The sequence below is a fragment of the Polypterus senegalus genome, chromosome 13 (assembly GCF_016835505.1).
Source record: "Polypterus senegalus isolate Bchr_013 chromosome 13, ASM1683550v1, whole genome shotgun sequence".
Lineage (NCBI taxonomy): Eukaryota > Metazoa > Chordata > Cladistia > Polypteriformes > Polypteridae > Polypterus > Polypterus senegalus.
The window spans coordinates 99,800,836-99,824,672 of record NC_053166.1 but is presented as its reverse complement, the minus strand read 5'-3'; the positions used below and the strand labels follow the sequence as shown (position 1 = coordinate 99,824,672).

The window sequence follows — 23,837 nt, the reverse complement described above, 5'->3', positions numbered from 1 at the left end:
CTCTTCCTAGAGCTGGCCGGCCATCTAAACTGAGCGATCGGGGGAGAAGGGCCTTAGTCAGGGAAGTGACCAAGAACCCGATGGTCACTCTGTCAGAGCTCCAGAGGTCCTCTGTGGGGAGAGGAGAACCTTCCAGAAGGACAACCATCTCTGCAGCAATCCACCAATCAGGTCTATATGGTAGAGTGGCTAAACAGAAACCACTCCTTAGTAAAAGACACATGGCAGCCCGCCTGGAGTTTACCAAAATGCACCTGAAGGACTCTCAGACCATGAGAAACAAAATGATCTGGTCTGATGAGACAAAGATTGAACTCCTTGGTGTGAATGCCAGGCATCACGTTTGGAGGAAACCAGGCACTGCTCATCACCAGGCCAATACCATCCCTAGAGTGAAGCATGGTGGTGGTAGCATCATGCTGTGGGGATGTTTTTCAGGGGCAGGAACTGGGAGACTCATCAGGATAAAGGGAAAGATGACTGCAGCAATGTACAGAGACATCCTGGATGAAAACCTGCTCCAGAGCGCTCTTGACCTCAGACTGGGGCGATGGTTCATCTTTCAGCAGGACAACGACCCAAAGCACACAGCCAAGATATCAAAGGAGTGGTTTCAGCACAACTCTGTGAATGTCCTTGAGTGGCCCATCCAGAGCCCAGACTTGAATCCGATTGAACATCTCTGGAGAGATCTTAAAATGACTGTGCACCGACGCTTCCCATCCAACTTGATGGAGCTCGAGAGGTGCTGCAAAGAGGAATGGGAGAAACTGGCCAAGGATAGGTGTGCCAAGCTTGTGGCATCATATTTAAAAAGACTTGAGGCTGTAATTGCTGCCAAAGGTGCATCGACAAAGTATTGAGCAAAGGCTGTGAATACTTATGTACATGTGATTTCTCAGTTTTTTTATTTTTAATAAATTTGCAAAAACCTGAAGTAAACGTTTTTCACGTTGTCATTATGGGGCATTGTGTGTAGAATTCTGAGGAAAAAAATGAATTTAATCCATTTTGGAATATGGCTGTAACATAACAAAATGTGGAAAAAGTGATGCGCTGTGAATACTTTCCGGAAGTACTGTATCTTCCCCGTGTCCCACAGGGCCTATACAGTCCCCAAAAACACACCAAAAGAGACCCACTGAATCAACAAGCTAATTAAAAGGGCAGGCTAAGTCATGTGTCATACACTGGACCCCTGGAAGTAGTAGCTAAAGAGAATTTTTTTTAAAAAACTGATTGCCATTATGAACAATGTTCCACATCCTCTCTCTAAAACACTAACACTGAGTACTTTCAGCCAGTAAATTATTCAGGATAAGTCTGTCAGGAAACGCTACTAGGGCTCCATTATACCAAAACTAATAGGCCTGCATAATGCCTCACTCAGACTGTAACTGCCAAGTCAGAAGTTTTCTTACTTTTCAGTAATCTTACTTTTTAGTCATTCTGGTATGTGTTTGGATCATAGTGTGTATCTATCTATCTATCTATCTATCTATCTATCTATCTATCTATCTATCTATCTATCTATCTATCTACTGTATCTTAAGCTCTGCAGGCATTCTCTTCAACCTCATGGCTTGTTTTTTCCCTCTGATACACATTGTCAACTGTGGGACATTCTATAGACAGGTGTGTAGACTCCAAACAAGGTGCAGAAATATCTTAATGATGATCAATAGAATGAGATGCACTTGAGCCATATTTCAAATCTGATTCACATGATCCAAATACTTGTGTTAATGTGATATTTAGTTTTCTACTTTAATATATTCCTAAAATTTTGTTTTCCGCTTTATCATTCTGGGGTATTTAATGTCATTTGATGAGGAAAAAATAAAATTAAATGATTTAAGTTCAAAGTTGCAAAATAGCAAAATGTGTACAAATTGAAGAGATCTGCATACTTTTTGAATGCACTCTATGATGTAGAATGAAAGCATTAATAAGTTCCTTAGGATTTTCTTGAGTTATTATGACTTTACCCAATATTTCAAAAGGGGTATTTTAACATCAACTCTAAACTTAAACGGAAGCCACTGAAGTGATTTCAGGATTGTTATGTTTAAGCCGGGGCATGAGTTAAATGTAAATTTCTTTTTAATGTAATTTTTGTTCATTTTTGTATTCACTAATTACAATATTTTCAGTTAATATTGTTATTTTGGTACTTTTACACATGACAATAAAGAATTTAAATTATTTTTATTTATTGTTTGACAAACTATATTTTCCTGTTGATTTTATTTTAGTTATTTATTATTTAGTTTCTATGTGTGTAATAATTTTTGTATGTTCCTTGGCAGTAGCAACCCTGCTCAGGAACTACCCCTTGCCTATAAATGCAGGCTGGGAAAGCGAGGTCCTTGCAGTGAATTCAAACACTCTTTTGTGTAATATTGAATTATTTTGAGTTATAGTATTGCTCTGCTGTTGATTTTCTTGGTTTTCTTGAACTATTGGTTTATCTTTGGATTTTGATCACTGTATTATTGTATTGGGACTTAGCCACTGTGGATTGCCTTTTAGGCAAATCGTTTTGCCTTTTCATGTTTTGTTATTTTCTCTTCATTCTTTCTTAATAAAACCCTCTTTTATAAAGATTCCTTTGGTAGTCTGTTTTTGCATGACCCAAAGGTTGATAGTTATCCCCTCACTTGCAGAGCACTTTGATTATTTTTCTGATCTTGCTAATATTTTTGAACTTTTAAATTCAAAGCTCATACCTACATAGGTTGAAAACCAGCCTGTAAATTTGGAACTCAGGCTGCCTTGGAGTTCTCTTTATCAGGACCGGCGGGTAGGATTCTGGCCTTCTTTGTAACTTAATTTTTGAGGCCTTACACCTTTGCCATTTTGTTTGCTGCTGAATCACAATACTACACTATTTCATAATACTAGTTATTATCATTGTCTATTAATCACCTTACTAAATAATTACTAAAATTGGACATTGGCTGGTTTAATTTATGAAGTCAAGCTTAAATTTCCTGTTGCATCGTTAATATAAATTTGTAAATACTAGTAAAAACAAGAGTGACATGTTCTGATTCAGTGCTATTTGATTCAGAAACTGTCTGCTAAGCAAGTAATTTTACTTAATCTAATTTATGTAAAAAAAATAGCACAAAACGTGTCCAAAGGGCCAGCAGTTCACCAAGGAGATCTCTATCAGAGTTTGTTCTGGTATAATGCTGTAGGCATAGGATGAAACATAAAGCAAAAGGAAACCTCAAAATTAGAAAGATGTCTAAAAATATAATAACTTTTCTGAAAAAGGAAATAAAAGAAACTGCTTCAGAAATTAGACTACTTAGGAGGTCAGCACCAGCACCAACATGCATGACAGAGAAGTAGCCTGAGTGAAAGCATACAATAATTACCTGGGAGGCTACAGGCAGTGGGCTCAGCTACTAGCAGGGATAATTGCCCTCTCCTTATTATTAGACAGGGCCTAGGTTGGAAATGCAAAAGTTGGCACGTCCCTTGATGACACTTTCATGCAGTAGGCAGGTAATCCCAGTTGAAAGAGTTGGAATTCCAACCCACTTTCCAATTTACATTGTGGAAAAGATGTACAACACTGTTTTAATGGGAGGGGGGTTAAATTAGATGAATGCAAAGCTAACTGCCAAAGAAAATAAAAAAGGAAGAAATGTGATGCATTTTGGAATAATGCAAAATAAGCTATATCAACTGTATTTCTGGTAGACATGATTCTACATTTGCTTTTCTCATGTTGGAATCTGCAGCTGTCTACATTTATTTTAGTGTGTTTTAATTTTTTTCCATTCTTGATTTTTTTAAATTAATCTTATTTTTTCATATTATTTTTGTTGTGCCACTGATTACATAAAATATTTGTTTAATTTCTACAGACTTTTCTTTTGCCAGGCCACCAGTGCATGTAAAGTAGAGGGTGCCAGGTTATTTAAAACAAGGGACTTCAGTTAGTATGTATTTAATTTTTATGACAAATAAAGGAAGGCATGTTCATGCTTAATAAAAAAATATAGTACAGTATTTACAGTATTTCAGGTTTTCAGCTTTGGTAGTTCGTAACTTTTAATTTTGGATAGTGCTGTCTACTGAGGTTCACTTCCTTGTCATTTTACCTCTGGTTAGCAATTCCTAACCTCTCCCACACAGTTCACCATGTGCTAATGCACGTAATTTCTGAATAAATGTATTCACTAGTCACATCATTTTAAGAATTCACTGCACATTCTCTTTTCCTTACACACACAATCCTGGCCTTTCCCTCAACAACAATGAGCCTAGACAGAACTCCCAAATGGACTCTGCACGTAATTACTCTTCCTTCATAAGATGTTGTTCATGTACCCTCTTTGGTTTACTTCAAATAGCACTCATTCTTTAGCTAACGTTCTCTAATCTCCACTGATGTACTTGGACTATGAATTCTCCTTAACCTTAAAATTATATTTTCTCCAAGACAGCTACTCTTGGCTCTGCTCACTGTCATCGTAAAAGAATAGAATAGTTTACATTTTTTATGTCAGGCCTGTGGGCTTCCACCTATTGGAAAGTCTCCACAAAAATCCTGTCTTAGGTCTGTGGCTTAACATTATAGTGGCCCATTTTTAAATAAATAAGTTAATAGCTGGTTTGATCTCCATGAGTGTGTGTGCTCACACAGCTGCAGGAGATAATTGAGGCAAGACACACCTGCATGTGGTCTGGGAGCTTGAATGAAGAAAAGAAATCAAAAGAGAAATAAAATAAAAATAAAGGAAGCAGAGGTAGGCAGGAGAGAGAGCCAGACGAAGAGTGAGTGAGAGAGAAGGCAGACAGCCGGGAATGAGAGCCCCTTGGGGAGAATGTGTGGTGGACGCTCGGGGCTGCTGAAGTGGATCGCTCCGGCTGAGCATCTCAGGGAACTGCAGTGATCAGGGCTGCTAGCAACTCTCCACGGAGTCCAGGAAGGTAGCGGAAGCATTACTGTGAGCCATGGACAATAAGGACCCGAGAATGGGTCCGGATGGGGAGCCCTGCTGTTGAGCCATGGAACAGCAGGGACCCAGACCTACTGTTTAAGAAAGTTGTCTATGTCTGTTGGCTTGGTGTTTTCTTCTCCTGCAATGTCCAGTCAGGATAAGGGGAGGAGACACCAGGATAAAGGACTTGCACCAGGGCTCAGCAGTTTTTAAAGGAGCATTTTCTGCCTGAGCAGTTTTAATGGATTATTTGATTTTAACTTCCACTGAACACTGTTTTTAATTATTTATTTATTTTTGGAAGATTCACTGCACTGTTTTGAATGCTTTGGTTTTGGATTTTTAATAAAAGCACTGTTCATTTTCACTCCAACTCTTTGCTATGTGTGCTATGTGCTCATCCTCAGTGGGGGGTTCAATAGACTCCATAGATCAGCCAGCAGTGTGGAGCATTTTGCCTTCCACCTACAGTCTTTGTGAATTGTTACCATTGTCTAAACTGTTTTGGTGTGCATGACCTATCCTATTGAATTTTTGGGTACCCAGCATTTCACTGGCATTCACATTGCAATGGTGTTACAAAATGAAAAATGTTTCTTCACATTTTGTTCTATACGTAACTTATGTTTTACTTTGTGATTTTTTTTCCAGAGCAGATTCTGGTCATATGCTAGTAATGATGATCTTATCTTCATGTCATTTCAGAAAGCTATACGTGTGACCACCTTCATGCAGCGACTTCGAGCTCCTGATGCTAGTGGAGAAGGAATCAGCAGCCGCTTGCCAGTAACTCCCTGCAGTTCCATGAGCGTGTCACATGAAGTGACCATTGAGAACAACCCAAAGCAGCAGAATAATGATACAGTCATCACAGATGAGAAGCCCAAGCCAAGTATATTAATCCCTGATCCTTCACCTGGCTTTCTAACAGTTGCCAACTTGGAACATCCCCCAGAACACTCAAGATGTCCACCTCTCCCCCCTCTTACACATCTTTCTCCATCACAAAAGGATGTTATGCAAGAGCTAAAGAAAAGCAGCCCTGCTGAAAAAAGAGTAGATGCCTCAAGCTCACAGCAAACTAGACCTCGAAAAAGCACTGCTGTTTTGGATCAAGCTAATGAAAAGACTTTAGTGTCAGCAGATCAGAATGGAAAAAATAAAGCTATTATCAAAGAATCTAATGAAAAGAAAACAACCATATATCAGGATATGAAAGCTGTTCCTTCAAAGAAAATCACTGAGAATATAACACCAACTTTTCCAGATCAACATGAGCACAAAAAGGTGATTCTCCTAGACAGTGTGACAGAAGTCAAGTCCCAACTGTCTTCTCTATCCAGCCTCAGCAGTCAGAAATTGCCTGGGGTCTCTGAGCAGAGCAAGCGCAAGATGGCTGCTGTTCTGGATCAAGATCCTGAGAGAAAATCTGACCAACAAAGACCTAGTTTTCAAGAGCAAAGAAAGAGACAAGATTTTCCAGCTTATGATGAAAGAGACAAAATAGGGAGTTTTGCTGATCAAGGGGAGTGGAGAATGGACAGAGTCATTGAACAAATTGAGAAACAGATGGCAGCAGTATTGGAGAAAATAGAAGGAGAAATTCCATGTCTGCTAGAGCAGATTGGGGAAAAGGGAGACCCTACTGCCCTGGAATACAAGGAAACACATATAGTGGCAGCACTAGATCAGAGCAGATCTGTTCTGGAACAAAATGAGGGCAGTTACAATCAAAAGGGAGCCGTCAGGTTCTCCAGACCAAGCCTCCCAGTACTAACAATTCTCCCAAAAGATGTGCAGTCAGAAGAGACCTGCATTGAGGGTGAGGATGATACTGACACAGAAAAGGTGAAGAAGGAGAGCATGTCCCTCGATAAAATCTAAGCTCAAAGACAATGAATCCTTTTTTCCTTTCCTTTTTCCTTATTTCCTAAAAATAATACTGTAATTATGCCTTCTGTCTAAAACCTTTCAGTAAAACAAGGAAAAATAAACATCCAAAAGTTGCTAATTTCTTGTGCTTGAAACTGTTATAGGAATCTGCTTATTTTTAAGTATAGAATTACTCCTCAGTTAGACATACTTTCATAGCCTTTCTCTAAAGCATTCAATACAAACTATTCATGATATTTGATCATCAATTAAGGGAGCGTAAAGGCCCCTTGCCATCCCAGATACTGTCATGGTAGATCTGCCCAGACTGAAATTATTGGCATCACTAACAGCTAAACATTAAATAAGGTCAGCTCATGTTGAGTGGGCAGAATGTTGAATCCTGAATTAAGTTTACAAAGTGTGAATGATGAAACTTGGGTACATTAGTAAGATGTAGAGTGAAAACACCAATCAAAACAATTGAAACACAGTAGTTCTTTAATATCAAAAAATCAATGTCCTAGCCAGTACTAGTAGTATCACATACATGATTTTTTATGCTTTTCAGAATGTAGAACATATTGATTACTCACTTCAAAAAAGCCAACATATATAATCAATAATATACTGATTTGCTTTGGTGTTTGGGACAGTTGACATTATGTTTTGACAGTTTCCCACAAAACACCATTTTGCCTTTTTATGGCCGTCAACATATTATTTACCATTTGATGATGTCAGATCATTTTTATATTGAGGATGGCTACTACTCGTTCTAGTTTTACCAAATCCAAGCTTTTGGATAAAACCTTTACCATTACTTTAAAAAATATTTTTTTAGTACAGGTCAGAACTTTTCACTGTATTTATTTTACTGTCCCTCTTCTTAGTTTCATTTGTGGTTTAGATGCTGGGTTCATATGATCACATGTTTTTGACTACAGCTCATATTAAGATTTTTTATGATGACTCTCTTCAGTAAATCAATTTCCTCGTGATTTTTTTCACTGAACAATAGGAAACCCTTCCCTTTGAATGTGTTCACTGCAGCAGATAGTCAAAGGAAGTGGAAGTGTCAAGGATATGACTTTGTGATAATGGATTCAAACATATGCCACCCCCACAAACTCCTCCAGACCTGACCCCATGTGACTACCACTTATTTCCCTAGTAGAAAGTGCTACCACTGTAGGATATGATATACCAATAATGACAAGGTCACATCATAATAGTGTTTAAATAATTCATAAATAAACATTTCATTTGAGTGATACAGACAAGCTTTATAAATGTTATAACAAATGTCTGAGTGTTCACAAGAATTATGTTAAAATTCCTTTGGATTTACTGCTGTTTCTATTAATATGTCAGGCTTGGTATTTTTTGACCACCCTGTAACAACAAAGACCCAGTAATTAAATTGCTGAATCTAGTACAAGTGAGCCTAGTTGCTTTGCAGTAAAACACAGAATTAAGCAACTAATGTAGTCCTTTCTTGTATGGAAGAAGAAAGTATCGATCTTCTTACTTTTTACAAACAAATGATCAACAAAAGGAGGCTTGGGCATCTTTGCTGATTATTGAATTATGAAAAGGACGGGCATCTTTGCTGATTATTGTGAGTGCCACAGCTCTTCTGCCTTTTATTGGATTATTACTGTGGTTTACATATCGCAATCTGAACCATTAAAATCACTGTATGAAAAAGCAGTTTTAGTTTTATCGTAGGAATTAGCAGATTCTGATGCAAATGTAATAGATCTGACATCTCATACTTACACACATTGAAAGAAAACTCTGTAAATAACAACACAATAAATAGGAAAGGAAACACAATTATTCAGTAGCAGTGTCATATTTTAAATAAAGTCTGAATTGTTGTAGTGCACACTGAAAAATTTTGGTTTGGAATCAATTTTTAACAAGAAAGAAAAACTAAACAAAAGCAACATTGTTATAATGTCATTATACAACATACTACGAAGGGAATTAGTACAGTGGATCCCAACTTGGGACATGGAACATGGGGACATATCTGGAAGCTTGTTAAGGACAGATTTCACCCAAATGTTTGAAAGCATTTCTTTACAGAAAGAACCATGGACACATGAAATTTATTATTAAGTAATATGGTAAAGTATAGGACATTAGAGACCTTCAGATCTTGACTTAATGTCATTTTGGGCAATCTAGGTGAACAGGATGGATGTACATTTTTTTCAGTGCTCATGTAATAGTCGTGCAAATATTGTAATGTTTTAATAAAATAGTTTACTAATAAAATATAGTGTAAGATTCTATGCAAAAACTAGGATCCAGTTTTAATATTATTTGAATTTTATCCTTTACTAATAAATAGACTAAAAATATAATGCTTCATCACACCCTAGCTAAATAATGAGGATAAGAAGCTACATCTGGCACAAGCCATTTCTTTAGCCAGCTGTGCAAAATTCCCAACAATATCAATTATATCATTTTTTTCAAAGACAAAAAATACAAATAGATAAAAAAAAGTTCCAAACAGACAGCAAATGATGAATATTTAAATAATCACATCTCAATGTTAAAAATCCAGGGAACGATTACATAACATCCTCAAAAGTAAACCATTTTGATGTCGCTCATTAAATGAAGTGGGTCCTGAATGCCCTGGAATTGACGTTAGTCTACAAAATGTCCTTACTGTGGTTTGGTCTATGATAGTCACTGTATCTCTCCTTTTAATTTGGTCTCCCTGTTCAGTTTACAGCACCTTGTGATTAGCCAATTTTCTCTGTTTTGGTTATCCTTAGAAACCATTAAATGTCTACCCAGTAATAATAACTGCTAAGGAGACGGCAACTAATCACCAGTGTCACCAGTCCTCTTTTTTTTACAAATGGAAAAGAAGCTTCCTTTATTCATTTTCACACAGAAATGGTGTGTACTTTTGTGTGTAACAAAACATTTATTTTTTTTCGTATAAGTGCTACATTATACCAGCGCCATTTGAGTAGTACCTTTACAGAAATTATTAACAATGTAAATCTACAAATGGTAATGGATGTATGCTGGGTACATGCAATTCAATCATTCCTTTAATTTAATCTTTTGCTTAAAATCAGTAGCTGGTTAACCTTCTTAGGTGTTAGTGCTTTCCTCTGTCTGGCAGTGGAGATATACAGAGAACATTAGAAGTTTTGATTGAGAGGTGGTACACCATCTCATGAGTCTTCAATTAATGCTGTAAGACATGTTGAGAGTCGAGAATTATTGTGAGTAATGAAAATAATCAGATAAATAGAATGTCAATAGTCATGGTCAAAATGAGGGTCAAAAATAAAATTAAGTAAAATGAAACTAAGCAACCAGAATCAAATGGCCGAGATAAAAGTTAAACTCATAAACAAAAGAGTTTAAAATCAGAAATTTAAAACCTCCTCCCTATGTGGAGTTTGCATGTTCTCCCCATGTCTGCGTGGGTTTCCTCTGGGTACTCTGGTTTCCTCCCACAGTCCAAAGACATGCAGGTTAGGTACATTGGTGATTCTAAATTGTCCCTAATGTGTGCTTGGTGTGTGTGTGTGTGTATGCATGCCCTGTGGTGGGCTGGCGCCCTGCCCGGGGTTTGTTTCCTGCCTTGCTCCCTGTGTTGGCTGGGATTGACTCCAACAGACCCCCATGACCCTGTAGTTAGGATATAGTTGGTTGGATAATGGATTGTTGGATAACATTGTACTGACACATGTCTGCAGATTCGTTTGTCACTGCCCTATTGATATTTTAGTCACATTCATGTTGAGGGTAAGTTAAAATTGTTAACCAGAACATTGTATCAAAAGTTGCATTTCATCAACTGATTTCACCACCATTTGTTATTTTCCCTCAGAGGTGTGTGGAACTTAACTATCAACCTGTCATACAAAGTACAAGAAAGAAAGAAAACACAAATCTCACTGCATACTTTATATAAGAAAAAAACTGAAGCAACTGATATTGAGAAAATAACATTAGTGATTTAGTGTTGATTAGATTCAGCAAAACAATTTAGGCTTTCTAAATTCTGAGTTCACAGTATTCATATTTACAGAATTTCTTCTTAGTAGTTGAAAATCTACTGCCTAATGGTAACAAAGTAGAAAGGGCCTATTAAATATTTTACCCTTACTTGAAAAACATGGAGCACTAGTAGGCTATATTGTTGAAACAAAAGCTTGTTACCACAAAGTGCAATGTACTGAAATCTTCTAAGTGGCTGTCTATTATGTACAGTTAATGTGAAAAAAGCTGCTTTCACCTTTTACACCATTTATAGAGGGATATTTCTGTGTCTGCAGATTTGTCATTAATCTGTATTTGCCAAAGGGCCAGGTAACACATGAGATTATAGAGATAGAGACACATATTGCTCTAGTTCGTCTTATACAAAGGGTAGAATTATGGTTTCAAAACACACACTAGGCCAATTTTTGTGCAGTTATTGGCATTAATCTTGCCCAATAATTCATAGATTTTGTGTTAATATTGATTACTTGATAACCCATTAACAGCTGTGTTTGGGGTTCTTCCAGAGGGTCTTAAAGTGGAGAAAGACAAACAAACTGTGATTGCATTCACTACACTGTTGGCACGCAGACTTATTCTGATAAACTGGAAGAACCCAAACTCTCCTCTTTTAAGTCAGTGGGAAACTGATGTGTTATACTATTTGAAATTGGAAAAAATCAAATACTCAGTTAGAGGATACAGACTTTCTTCAAAACATGGCAGGATCTAATCAGTAATATTTTGAAATGAGTTTATAAAGCACAGAGAATTTGTTGATTTAGGTATTTTTTACAAGCCTTCAATTTTACACCATTTGGCTTGCTCTCTCTCTCAAGGGTGGGGATCGGCCTGTTCTTAGCATAATTCTTTTTTTTTTTTGTAAAAACTTGATTGCTATGTATTGATTGTAATAAAATTAATAAATAAATAAATAAAAAAAAAAAAAAAAATATTGATTACTTGAAGTCACAAAATAACCTAAATGACTTTTGTGATAGCATCTTTGGTACAGCTTAAAGAGCATACAATTCAACTTTTCATTGTATATTATTTTTAACATACTGTAGGTAAATGATTTTCTCTCATAAGAACCTGGCTTTGTACAAAATATCATTTGCTATTATATTGCTTATGTTGAAGTTGTTTAAAACGATTTGCTTACTAGCTAATAGTAAATGTTGGCCCAATGTGTGATATTAAGCACACCATAATTATAAACACAAGCAAGAAACTTTGAGAATGTTTTAGAACTGGAAGGTTAACACAATGCCAGATTAAACTTTTAAATATTTGGAACAAAAAAGTCCTTTTTATTTAGTGGGAACCCAATATCATGACTGATTTGAATATTTACATGTTTAGAAATGGGCAGAACTAATGTTGAAAAATGACAATTTCGCAACATCTAATTAATTATTTTTGGAGGTTTAATCAGATTTAATGTACTGATGCTAGACCTTTTTTGGTCCTTTTATGACATTGTCAGGGTTGAAAAGCCAAACAACAACAAGACAATACTTAATGAAATTGATTGAGTTAATAATTACATCAAACAATTCAATAATAAAGAACGAAAAGAAAATGCAGAGATAAAAAGGTAAAATGGTTTTATTTTATTTGATTAAGCTTTCTCAAAACAATGAAGAAATTTGCCATGGTGAATTTTATTACATTGGTGTAATTCTATGGAAGAAAAATTTCTTTGGCTCTCAAGACCTCAGCCTTCATGGGCTAAACATACCTAAGTCTGCCTGTACTATACATACCCAAGTCTGCTTGTGTAGGTAACCAGGCAGTATTGTTTCCTGCTAAATAAAAATGTTTTTAGAGGAGGCTGGATTTTGTTTCTGTTCTTCTATTCTCATTATTTTTTTAAATAGTAAAGTGATTTTATCGCTGTTGTTGTTGTGATTAAACTTAAATATATTTCTTAGTTTTCTCTGTAGAAACTACCCACTGGAAAAGTAAAAAGATTTTTTTTTCATTGGTTATAAAATTTCCATTTTTTATAATCCTAGTAAATGTATTCAAATCTTTGTATTCAATTAATAAAGCCCTTATACAAATATTTCCTTGAAGGTTCCCTATCAGTCTTTTTCACTTAAACTATTCTTTTTCCTTCCTACTTCAAAAACCAAAAAAACTGCTCATTGACAGAAACAAACTTGTGATCCCTGTGTTTACTACTTGTTTTTTTACAAATGATCCTTATGACCATGGTTTTAGCATCTACTATTTATACCTAAAAATAATTATCCTTTTGAATTTTTAAGTTCATAATTTTAAATAATTCAAGGTCTGTCTCTAAAGCTTATAATGTGTAATAAGATTAGACAGAACTTTAGAACATCGTGCCTTACGAGGGAATTTGGCTTTTTACAGAAGATCTTTAAATAAATTAATATATATGTATGGGCAGGATCGTGCCCCGAGTTCCAGCAGGGCCTTATGGACTATGTAGTGTTTTTACACAGCCCTGCTGGATACCTTGGGGGCCACCAGGAGTCGCTCTGGGTGGGGCTTATGGGCTCTTTTGTGCGTTATGACCCAGGAGTACGTCACGGTCATGTGACGGGAAGGAACGACGTGCTCCCGGGTTGAAGTAAAGGACTGATTGCCCTGACTCGGAAGGAATAAGGAACTGTGCACTGTTGGAACAGGAACACCTCCGGGTCAGGGGCTATAAAAGGGCGGTGCCTCAGTCCAGACAACGAGCTGTGCTGGGTGGGAGAGGAGCAAAGTGTCAGGGCGAGGAGGAGAGAGAATATTGTGTTTATTTGTTGGTTTAAATATTTATGAGTAGTGTAGAACGTGCTTGGTGCACTGTGAACCATAATAAAAAGTCTTGGACTTTTACCTGGTGTCTGGAGTTGTACCTGAGGGTTCAAGGGAGCACTAGCACCCCCTACTGCCACTATATATATATATATATATATATATATATATATATATATACACACACACACACTATGATCTGAACACACACCAGAATGCCTGAAGAGCAAGAAAATATAAAAAAATAAGAAAACTTTGGACTTTGCAGTCACAGTCACAGTGAGGAGTAGTAGTACTCAGTAGAAAAACATTAAACAGTAATTGTATGTGCCAAAAAAGAGAATTATGTCTTTATCGTCAAGTCAAGTTTCAGTAAGAAAATACTTTAAATAATGTTATAAACTGAAACTTGTATAGGTTTTGAAGTGAATGATTATTAAATAACACACTGCAAAAATGCATATGCAAAAACTTGAGAAAAAAACTTTAAATAGAAGTTGTCTTGCTTGTACAGTATTTAGCAAAAGATCTGCCAATGGTATGAGCAAAATTTACTTGACAACATTTCTTAAAGTAAGATAATAATCGTAAATACACATTTTTTGATTAGTGAATAATTTTTACAATAAGGAAAACAAGATTTAATGTGATAAGAATTTTTCACTTGCTTAGATTTCATTTTTGCACTGTAATTTACAATGCTTTAACAAGAAACATTTGAATTGAGATGTACTGTATTTTAAAAAACGGTCTGCTGGAACATAAATCATTAATTTAGTATCTATGTAAGAACTTTATAGTGTGATTGTGGTGGGAGGGTGCTTAACCAACCAGTACACAAACGTTTTAGTCCTGGTCTCTTCAGAGGCGTGTCCCTGTTTCATCATGTTATCACATCAACCTGTGCAATACACCTAATACAAAGGTGCTAACTAATCTCTCAGCTTCTTTTCTAGATGGGTGAAATGATGACTTGCCAAAACCAGCTACCTAACTGTTACTGGTAACCTGTTAGGTGATCCCAATGTCTATGCCGCACCTTGCAGGTGTGTCCCTTTGTATCTCTATGGCTTCTTGTTTCAATGACTAGGATTGTCTTTACTTTTAGACCTTTGCTTCAATCCAGTTTACCAGCAAAATTGGTGTTCACAAGAGTGTTCCCTTGTGTTGAGGGAAAAGACAGCAGTTAGGCAAGGAATGGACAATCTACTCTCCCGGCTCACTAGTAAAAGTCAAAAACAGATGCAGGCTTTAAACTTTCGCAAATAAATTATATGTATTTGCATAAAATCCAATAACAGCAAGTACAAAGTAATTCATACAATCATTCAACCATTGTAATGTTAAGTCTTCATTGCAGTTCGATCAGCAACATCAAGGGTGTTGGGTAAACATCCCAGGTGGACAAGTTCCTTTACTGCAGATTATGTGTTCTCAATCAAAATGAAAGTATTAGGGCCAGTTTCCCCCTTCTCACCCCAATAAGATGGCGCATTTTATTATCTTTAGTTGGAGAGTGTGCTGACATTTTATAGATAGATAGATGCAGGTAAAAACAGACAATAACTTTCAATAATGTTAGCATTTACCCCACCGGCTGGAATTGAAGAGTCGCATAGTGTGGGAGAGGAACGATCTCCTCGGTCTGTCAGTGGAGCAGAACAGTGATAGCAGTCTGTCGCTGAAGCTGCTCCTCTGCCTGGAGATGACACTGTTCAGTGGATGCAGTGGATTCTCCATGATTGACAGGAGCCTGCTCAGCGCCCGTCGTTCTGCCACAGATGTTAAACACTCCAGCTTCATTCCTACAACAGAGCTTGCCTTCCTCACAAGTTTGTCCAGGCATGAGGCGTCCTTCTTCTTTATGCTGCCTCCCCAGCACACCACTGCGTAGAAGAGGGCACTCGCCACAACCATCTGGTAGAACATCTGCAGCATCTTATTGCAGATGTTGAAGGACACCAACCTTCTAAGGAAGTATAGTCGGCTCTGTCCTTTCTTACACAGAGCATCAGTATTGGCAGTCCAGTCCAATTTATCATCCAGCTGCACTCCCAGGTATTTATAGGTCTGTACCCTCTGCACACAGTCTCCTCTGATGATCACGGGGTCAATGATGGGCCTGGGCCTCCTAAAATCCACCACCAGTTCTTTGGTCTTGCTGGCATTCAGGTGTAAGTGGTTTGAGTCGCACCATATAACAAAGTCTTTGATTAGCTTCCTATACTCTTCCTCCTGCCCACTCCTGATGCAGCCCACAATAGCAGTGTCATCAGCAAACTTTTGCACATGGCAGGACTCCAAATCGTATTGGAAGTCTGATGTATATAGGCTGAACAGGACCGGAGAAATTACAGTCCCCTGTGGCACTCCTGTTTGACCACAATGTCAAACCTGCAGTTCCCGAGACGCACATACTGAGGTCTGTCTGTAAGATAGTCCACGATCCATGCCACTAGGTGTGAATCTACTCCCATCTCTGTCAGCTTGTCCCTAAGGAGCAGAGGTTGGATGGTGTTGAAGGCGCTAGAGAAGTCCAAAAACATAATTCTTACAGCACCACTGCCACTGTCCAAGTGGGAGAGGGATCGGTGTAGCATGTACATGATGGCATCCTCTGCTCCCACCTTCTCCTGGTATGCGAACTGCAGAGGGTCGAGGGCATGGTGGACCTTTGGCCATCGGTGGTGAAGCAGCAGCCGCTCCATGGTCTTCATCACATGTGACATCAGAGCAACAGGCCGGAAGTCATTCAGCTCACTAGGACGTGATACCTTTGGGACTGGGGTGATACAAGATGTTTTCCAAAGCCTCGGGACTCTCCCCTGTTCCAGGCTCAGGTTGAAGATGTGCTGTAGAGGACTCCCCAGTTCCAGCACACAGACCTTCAACAATCGTGGCGATACTCCATCTGGACCCGCTGCTTTGCTGGCACGAAGTCTCCTCAGCTCTCTGCTCACCTGCGTTGCTGTAATTGTCGGTGGGGATGTCTCTCATATGTTGGTATCAGCAGAAGGATGGTTGGAGTATACAGTACTCCGAGGTTAGAGTGGTTTAGGCTGGTCAAACCTGTTAAAGAAGTTGTTCATTTGGTTTGCTCTCTCCACGTCTCTCTCGATGGTGGCACCCCGCTTCAAGCTGCAGCCAGTGATGATCTTCATTCCATCCCACACTTCCTTCATGCTGTTATTCTGCAATTTCTGCTCCAACTTTCTCCTGTATTGCTCCTTTGCCACCCTGAGCTGGACTCGGAGTTCCTTCTGCACGTGCTTGAGCTCAAGCTGATCACCGTCTTTAAAGACCCTTTTCTTCTGGTTCAAAGGGCAGGCTCTATTGTAGGAGTAAAGTTGGACAGTTTAACATCTGTAGCAGAGCGACGGGCACTAAGCAAACTCCTGTCAATCATGAAGAATCCACTGCATCCACTGAACAGTGTCATCTCCAGGCAGAGGAATAGCTTCAGTGACAGACTTTTATCATTGTCTTGCTCCACTGACAGACTGAGGAGAACGTACCTCTCCCACACTATGCGACTCTTCAATTCCACCCGGGGGAGTAAATGCTAACATTACTCAAAGTTATTGTCTGCTCTTACATGCATTTTTTATTACTCTCTAATTTAATATTGTTTTTTGTATCAGTATACTGCTGCTGGATTATGTGAATTTCCCCTTGGGATTAATAAAGTATCTATCTATCTATCTATCTATCTATCTATCTATCTATCTATCTATCTATCTATCTATCTAGATCTCTTCATATTTCTGGTGTTCCAGCTGGAAAGTCAAACTGAGATCCCACATTCAATATAGAGTAATTTGGTGTCCTTTATTGGGCATCTTGTTAATTGTTTTAATAAATATCTAGCATTGCTGAAGATGAAACTGATAATTATGTGATTAATCACTTTTCATAAAATGGGGAGAAACTTGCAATAACATAGTGGTTTTTCATATATTGAGTAAAAATGTTTTGCTTCTATGCATTGTATCAATTGTTTTATTATTTAAAATGAAAGTGCTATTCCCAGTAATGTTTCATATTATCTATAGGTGCCTTTATTATGCGGTCTAGCTCTGGCATTTTGTTTTCAAGTCTCTTTTTGTGCTTATTTTTGTCTGTTTTTCTACACTGTTCTGTTTTGATTAAATTATTGTTAATTTTTCATTATTATTGATTTTTTTCTTATTATTTCCTCGCAGTCTTTTGTTATACTTTGTTAAATGTTTAGTGTGTTTGACAGTGGTGGGATTGCTCCCCTAATTAGTTTCAACCAGGGACTTACATCCACTGCTTTAAATTGTGACATTAACCTAGTGTTTTGTTCTTTTGCTCCATTTTTCTCTTTACATTTTGTTTGGTTTGTGGTCTCTGACATTTCCATTTTGAATTTTCAGCTTTTTTGGCTTTTGGTTTAGGAATTTCAATTTGTAATTTTATTAGTGTTTAATATTGTAGCAACCTTCACGTCAGGTTCGAAAAACAAGTGAAAAAAAACAAGTCTCACAAAAGTTTACTTGAACAATAAAGAAAAAGAACGCCAACTTCATAACCCCACCATACAACCTTCTACTCCCTCTCCAACCATCTTCTCAACACTCCTTCCGTCGGGTCCCGGGTCCCACCCCCCCTTACCACATCAATCATACCCCTGCTGTAAGTCCTCCGTGCTGTACTCCGCCCTCCCTCAATCGGACCCAACAGTGACTCCAAAAAAACCTGGCTTCAACCTGGCTAGGACGCTACAATACTCTTTTTTGAATTTTGTAATTTTGGGTTTCTTTTGCTTCCTATATAATTTTTTGTACACTTAAGATTTTAACCTTAATTCTTTATCATTAGTTTCTTTTATTATTATTTTGTGCTTTTCTCTAATTTGAGTTTAGTTTCTATTAATTTTTAAAGTTTCAGGTCTGTTATGTATTAACCTTTTATATTTTTTGAATTATTATTTTTATATTTTTATGTATCTCTTTAACTGTGCCTGTATTCTATGATCTTTCTGGGTGGTTTCCCGAGAGGTGGGGCCATCCAGGTATCACTACTATTAAGCCAGGATGATTTTCAGACCAGAAGAAAAGCAATATATGCATGAAAGGCTGGTATTGCGGCTTAACTATTTACAGTAATAATCCTGCTACTTAATAATAGCCTACATATATGGGTAACGTTACACTACTGTTACTCTACTCTACTCTCTACATTTTGCAGTCTGCTACCATAGAGACATAGTCCTGAAAAACTGCTAAACTTCTGTGCTATCATAATAACCCTGCTGGCCAGAAATTTGACCTTTGTTATGTATTAGACTAGACACATGCTATTCAATGTCTAGGTATGCTGTTAGATTACTTTTACAAGTTACATTATTGTTTTTTTAGCTGCAGGTCAGTTTTGTTTTTTCACGTACGTCTCCAGAAGAAAACATAAAGAATTCCAGTTGTACTTTAGCATGGGAGTAATTCAAAACAATAGATGCTTAATGTGCACAAAGAATTACAAGCAGGCAAAGAGAACTTTTGCCATTCTGCTCTATGTGAGGTTTCTTTCTTTCCTGAGCTCACCTTAGGACATCTACATTATGGTTTGACGGCAGTACAGCCTAGTCAAACTCCCCACCTGCCACTCTCCATGGAGCAGGTTGCACCATACACAAAGGAGTTTAGGCACTTGATAACAAAAGCTACAGCACCACAAGAGAGTGGAGACTTCAGGATATTGATGGGAAGATGGGGAAAATCATGAGAAGCGTTCTTGTGCATTGCTTCTGGTACTGAAAACTTGAAGCATATCACTCAAATTTGTATTTTTGGTGTTAGCCTCATACAATGGACAGTAGAAAATGATGAAGACTGCAAGACTAAATGATACAGCTTGTTCTACAGCATCAGTGATACCGCTTGTTGTTATAACATTGTGGTTTATCATCATATGATGAAATTTTACTTTTATAAATAAATTTTTAATTTTTTTTTCAAAACAGTTGAAGATTGCTAGGGAGGCTAGGGTTATAGTGCCAAAATTAGAATTAGAATTAGAACAATCTAGACGAGAACAGGCCATTCAGCCCAACAAAGCTCGCCAGTCCTATCCACTTGCTTCCTCCAAGAAAACATCAAGTCGAGTTTTGAAAGTCCCTAACGTCTTACTGTCTACCACACTACTTGGTAACTTATTCCAAGTGTCTATCGTTCTTTGTGTAAAGAAAAACTTCCTAATGTTTGTGCGAAATTTACCCTTAACAAGTTTCCAACTGTGTCCCCGTGTTCTTGATGAGCTCATTTTAAAATACAAGTCTCGATCCACTGTACTAATTCCCTTCATAATTTTAAACACTTCAATCAGGTCACCTCTTAATCTTCTTTTGCTTAAACTGTAAAGGCCCAGCTCTTTTAATCTTTCCTCATAATTCAACCCCTGTAGACCTGGAATCAGCCTAGTCGTTCTTCTCTGGACCTTTTCTAGTGCTGCTATGTCCTTTTTGTAGCCTGGAGACCAAAACTGCACACAGTACTCAAGATGAGGCCTCACCAGTGCATTATAAAGGTTGAGCATAACCTCCTTGGACTTGTACTCCTGGGGAGTACTGGGGAGGACAGGTTTCAAAGGGTTATGCCTAGAGGAAAGGAGCTCAGGCAGTGTTTTCATTTTCAAGTCTATTTGTAGTCATTTGGTGTGAGTATTATTTCTCTTGGATTTGTGTTCTTTAAATTTATTTGCTGTGTTGTTCGATTCTGGTATACTGGTTAGTGTATTGGGACTTTTTTGCTTGAGGATTGCCTTTAAGACACCTCCTTTGTGCTCATTTGATCATGTTTTCTTTCTTTATAGCTTGTTGCTTTTTGGTCAGAGCCAGAGTTTTCTTCAGTTTCATCCTCTTGTGAGGTATTTTGGAACATTAGGAGTCTAGTCAGGCCAAAGCCTACTATTATGGTTGTGACTGGTTTTATGTTAATTATTTTGTATGATTTTGTACTTGTATTGAAGGTTATTGAGGTTGATGATTCTGTTCCTTTTATTATTTGCTTTCATTTTGTAATGATTCATATGTTGTGTTTTAGATTATTAATCACTGTCATTTTGGAATCTTGTTGTTAAGTCTGCTTCCTCCTGTTTCCAGTAGTGTGACCTCTGAGGTTGTGACCTGTGTTTAAATGATGTAACAGGATAAAAGGATGTCTGGGATTTGTGGATACCAAAATCTCAAAAATCATAATGCAAACTACTTATGTGTTACTTTCGGTTTTGAACTCTTGCATGTTCTTTTCACCTTGAATCTTGTCTCTCGTTTTGGCTTTGGTTTAATTTTGTTCTCAAACCTTTTTTGTTTTCCTACACAAATCTTCTGGTTATGTTCAAAAAGTTAACTTTCTAGTGTGCTGACAGAACAGTTGTAGGTGGGAGTAATCTGGATTAGTAGTCAGTGAAGGTCCAGGCCTGCTTTTAGCTTCATTTAGAGGCCTCACCTCCATTTGATTCCTAACTATGACAGGGACTTTTTTTTTGCATTTGTGACATTTAATACTTTTTCATTTTCAGAATTCCTCATTATTTTATTAACCCATTTAATTTAAGTAGCACATCAAATAATTAATAGATTTATTTTCACGAGAGTTCTTCAACAATTTTCAGTTTTTAAAACACATGTATATTTCAGAAGTTTTACCTATATTTCTGTAATAGCTGCAAAGTATTATTTCTGCAGTAGTTGGAAAACTTGGCTATTATTTGCATGCATAAAAATGTTTAAATTTAACTGCAGTCACCCCATGTAAATTCTATTTATTAAATATTGTGTATTTTCAGAATTATTTAAAAACTTAATGTATAGCAATTAACAGTAGTATTTTGACCTGCAAATAATTCCTGAATTAGTACTATAAGTGAGTTTTCAACCATTGGATTTTAACTTTGTTGAAGATGATTAATGATGACTGGTGTGCAGAGTAAACCATACAAGTAGCATTTAAGGCAAGATTTAGGCTCCATAGCTAATCACATACATACAAGTTCACTTTTTATAGTCAACCAGTAACGGCGCACTGCATGATAATGTGCAGTGAATACACTTGACTTGAGTATTCCTAGTTTTCATCCTCTTTCTCTGTACGTTTAGCATTCATTTGCTCAGAGGTTGATGCGCTTGCTGCTTCCTTAGCAGCTCTTTTTTTCTCCACCCTAGCAGCCTGCTTCTTCTTTTCTTTCGCTGGCATCTTTTTGCGTTAACATTGATTTAGTTTGTGTTGCAATTACTTAGTACGTTTTCCTTAATTTTTCACTTAAGCTGGCACTTAAGTATTCGATCTGCCTCAAGAATGATTTAAGATATGAAGAGGTAGGGATTTAATGGTGAAGATGGTAGGGATGAGAATTACGCCCATATGCATGCACCACACAGCCACTACTGAGAATTGATTCTAAAATAAAATAAAAATAAGAGGAATAACCTTGGAGGTCAATCATCACCCCAAAAGCGGATAGTAGACATCATGTAGTATATGTGTACCAAATTTCAGGTGAATAGTTCAAATGGTTTGCATACTACAGGTGATTTAAAATCCTGGACAGACAAACAGACAGCCACAGTAGCGTATTATATAAGAATACAGTATGTATTCACAGTCCAATCGTCATCCTTCAGGTCTCTGAAGGATACATTTTTTTTATCTGTGACACCTTTATATACCAAATAAATAAAGTTACAATTAAGCTCAGTTGTTTACAGAGGAATTTACAGATATGTAAGGGACTGTCTTAAAAAAGATATTCAGTTTTATGGAGGGACATCCATTATATCATTTGTAATTCTCTTCGTCAATATGAGATGAAGTCATGAAAAGTTGATGAGGTCTTGTTCATATGTTAGGTTGTTAAATTTTCATTGGTCTTTAAATCTCTATTTAATTGTGCTTCCTAAGTACATAAACGGGCAGCATGGTGGCGCAGTGGGTAGCGCTGCTGCCTCATAGTTGGGAGACCCAGGTTCGCTTCCCAGGTTCTCTCTGCATGGAGCTTGCACGTTCTCCCCGTGTCTGCGTGTGTTTCCTCCGGGTGGTCCAGTTTCCTCCCACAGTCCAAAGATATGCAGGTTAGGTGCATTGGCGATTCTAAATTGTTCCTAGTGTGTGCTGTGGGTGTGTGTGTGCACCCTGCGGTGGGCAGGTGCTCTCCCCAGGGTTTGTTTCCTGTCTTGCACTCTGTGTTGGCTGGGACTGGCTCCAGCAGACCCCCTTGAACATGTAGTTAGGAAATAGCGGGATGGAAGTATGTAAAATTGTTTTCAAACAGATACAGAAAACTGATCAATATCAATAACTTAATAGTTATTGTTTGCCTAAAACAAACCCAATTTGATCCTCTAAAGTAACAGAAGAGGGGAAGCTCTTTCTCCTACTCTTTTTGCAACAACATTGACTAGAATCTTCAATCTGTCTGTAGAACGCACATTCTAATAATTTTCCATTTTTCTTCGTTGCTGTATTAGGCACTTTTAATTTACAGATTCCATGAATTTACAATAAAAAACATAAACGGGCCTAATTTATCACAATATTTTTACAAAATTCATCAGAACAGGTAACTGCAGCTTTTCTGCTATGAAAAAATTTAACAGCATCCAAGATATTGAAGAGTACGGAAGCGTATTAGGGCCACGGTGAAAAAATATGTATGATGCCTGCAGTTGGTGTACAGTTCAGTATTTCTATTTTATTTTGAAAAGTCTTTAATTTGTTATTCAACTATAATAACCTTTGTTCTTACTACATTATTGATTTTAATGTTAACTGACCTTCTTTCTTAAATATCAGATGACATAGCAAATTATTTGCCTTTTTGTCAGCTTCATAATAAGAATGGTGTTGAGTGAATATAGCTGCTCCATTGCTCTTGTAGTAAATAGGCTGAATTCGGTTCATACTGCAATAGTTTTACAGGATTCAGCATTGAGCGATCTTACATTTTCTTTTTTTAGATATGTGATTGATTAATTCTTTTGAATGTCTAGTTTAATTTTGTGTAAAAGTTAAGAAAATATTTGTCCCTCAGGTAATCATTAAGTGCTCCCAAAGTGGGCTGGCAGATATCTCTAAAGATACATTAATTTCTTAATTTTCAAAAAGTTCCTGGTGTATCAGGAGAGGCTAGTGACAAAGCTAGAAGAAGTGTGAATGCATGATGCAGTTTGCAGGAGCAAAT

The 23,837-nt window shown here is 37.3% G+C and overlaps 1 protein-coding gene across 1 annotated transcript in view; it reads left to right on the top strand.

Annotated features, from left to right (window-relative positions):
• The window catches only part of LOC120542512 (caM kinase-like vesicle-associated protein), an 807,007-nt gene extending 796,688 nt beyond the window's left edge, over positions 1-10,319 (top strand). The window contains exon 12 of the mRNA XM_039775025.1: positions 5,667-10,319. Coding sequence (XP_039630959.1) covers positions 5,667-6,845 — 1,179 coding nt within the window. The 3' untranslated portion in view covers positions 6,846-10,319. The remainder of the gene's footprint in view (positions 1-5,666) is intronic.
• The last annotated feature ends 13,518 nt before the right edge of the window (positions 10,320-23,837 follow it).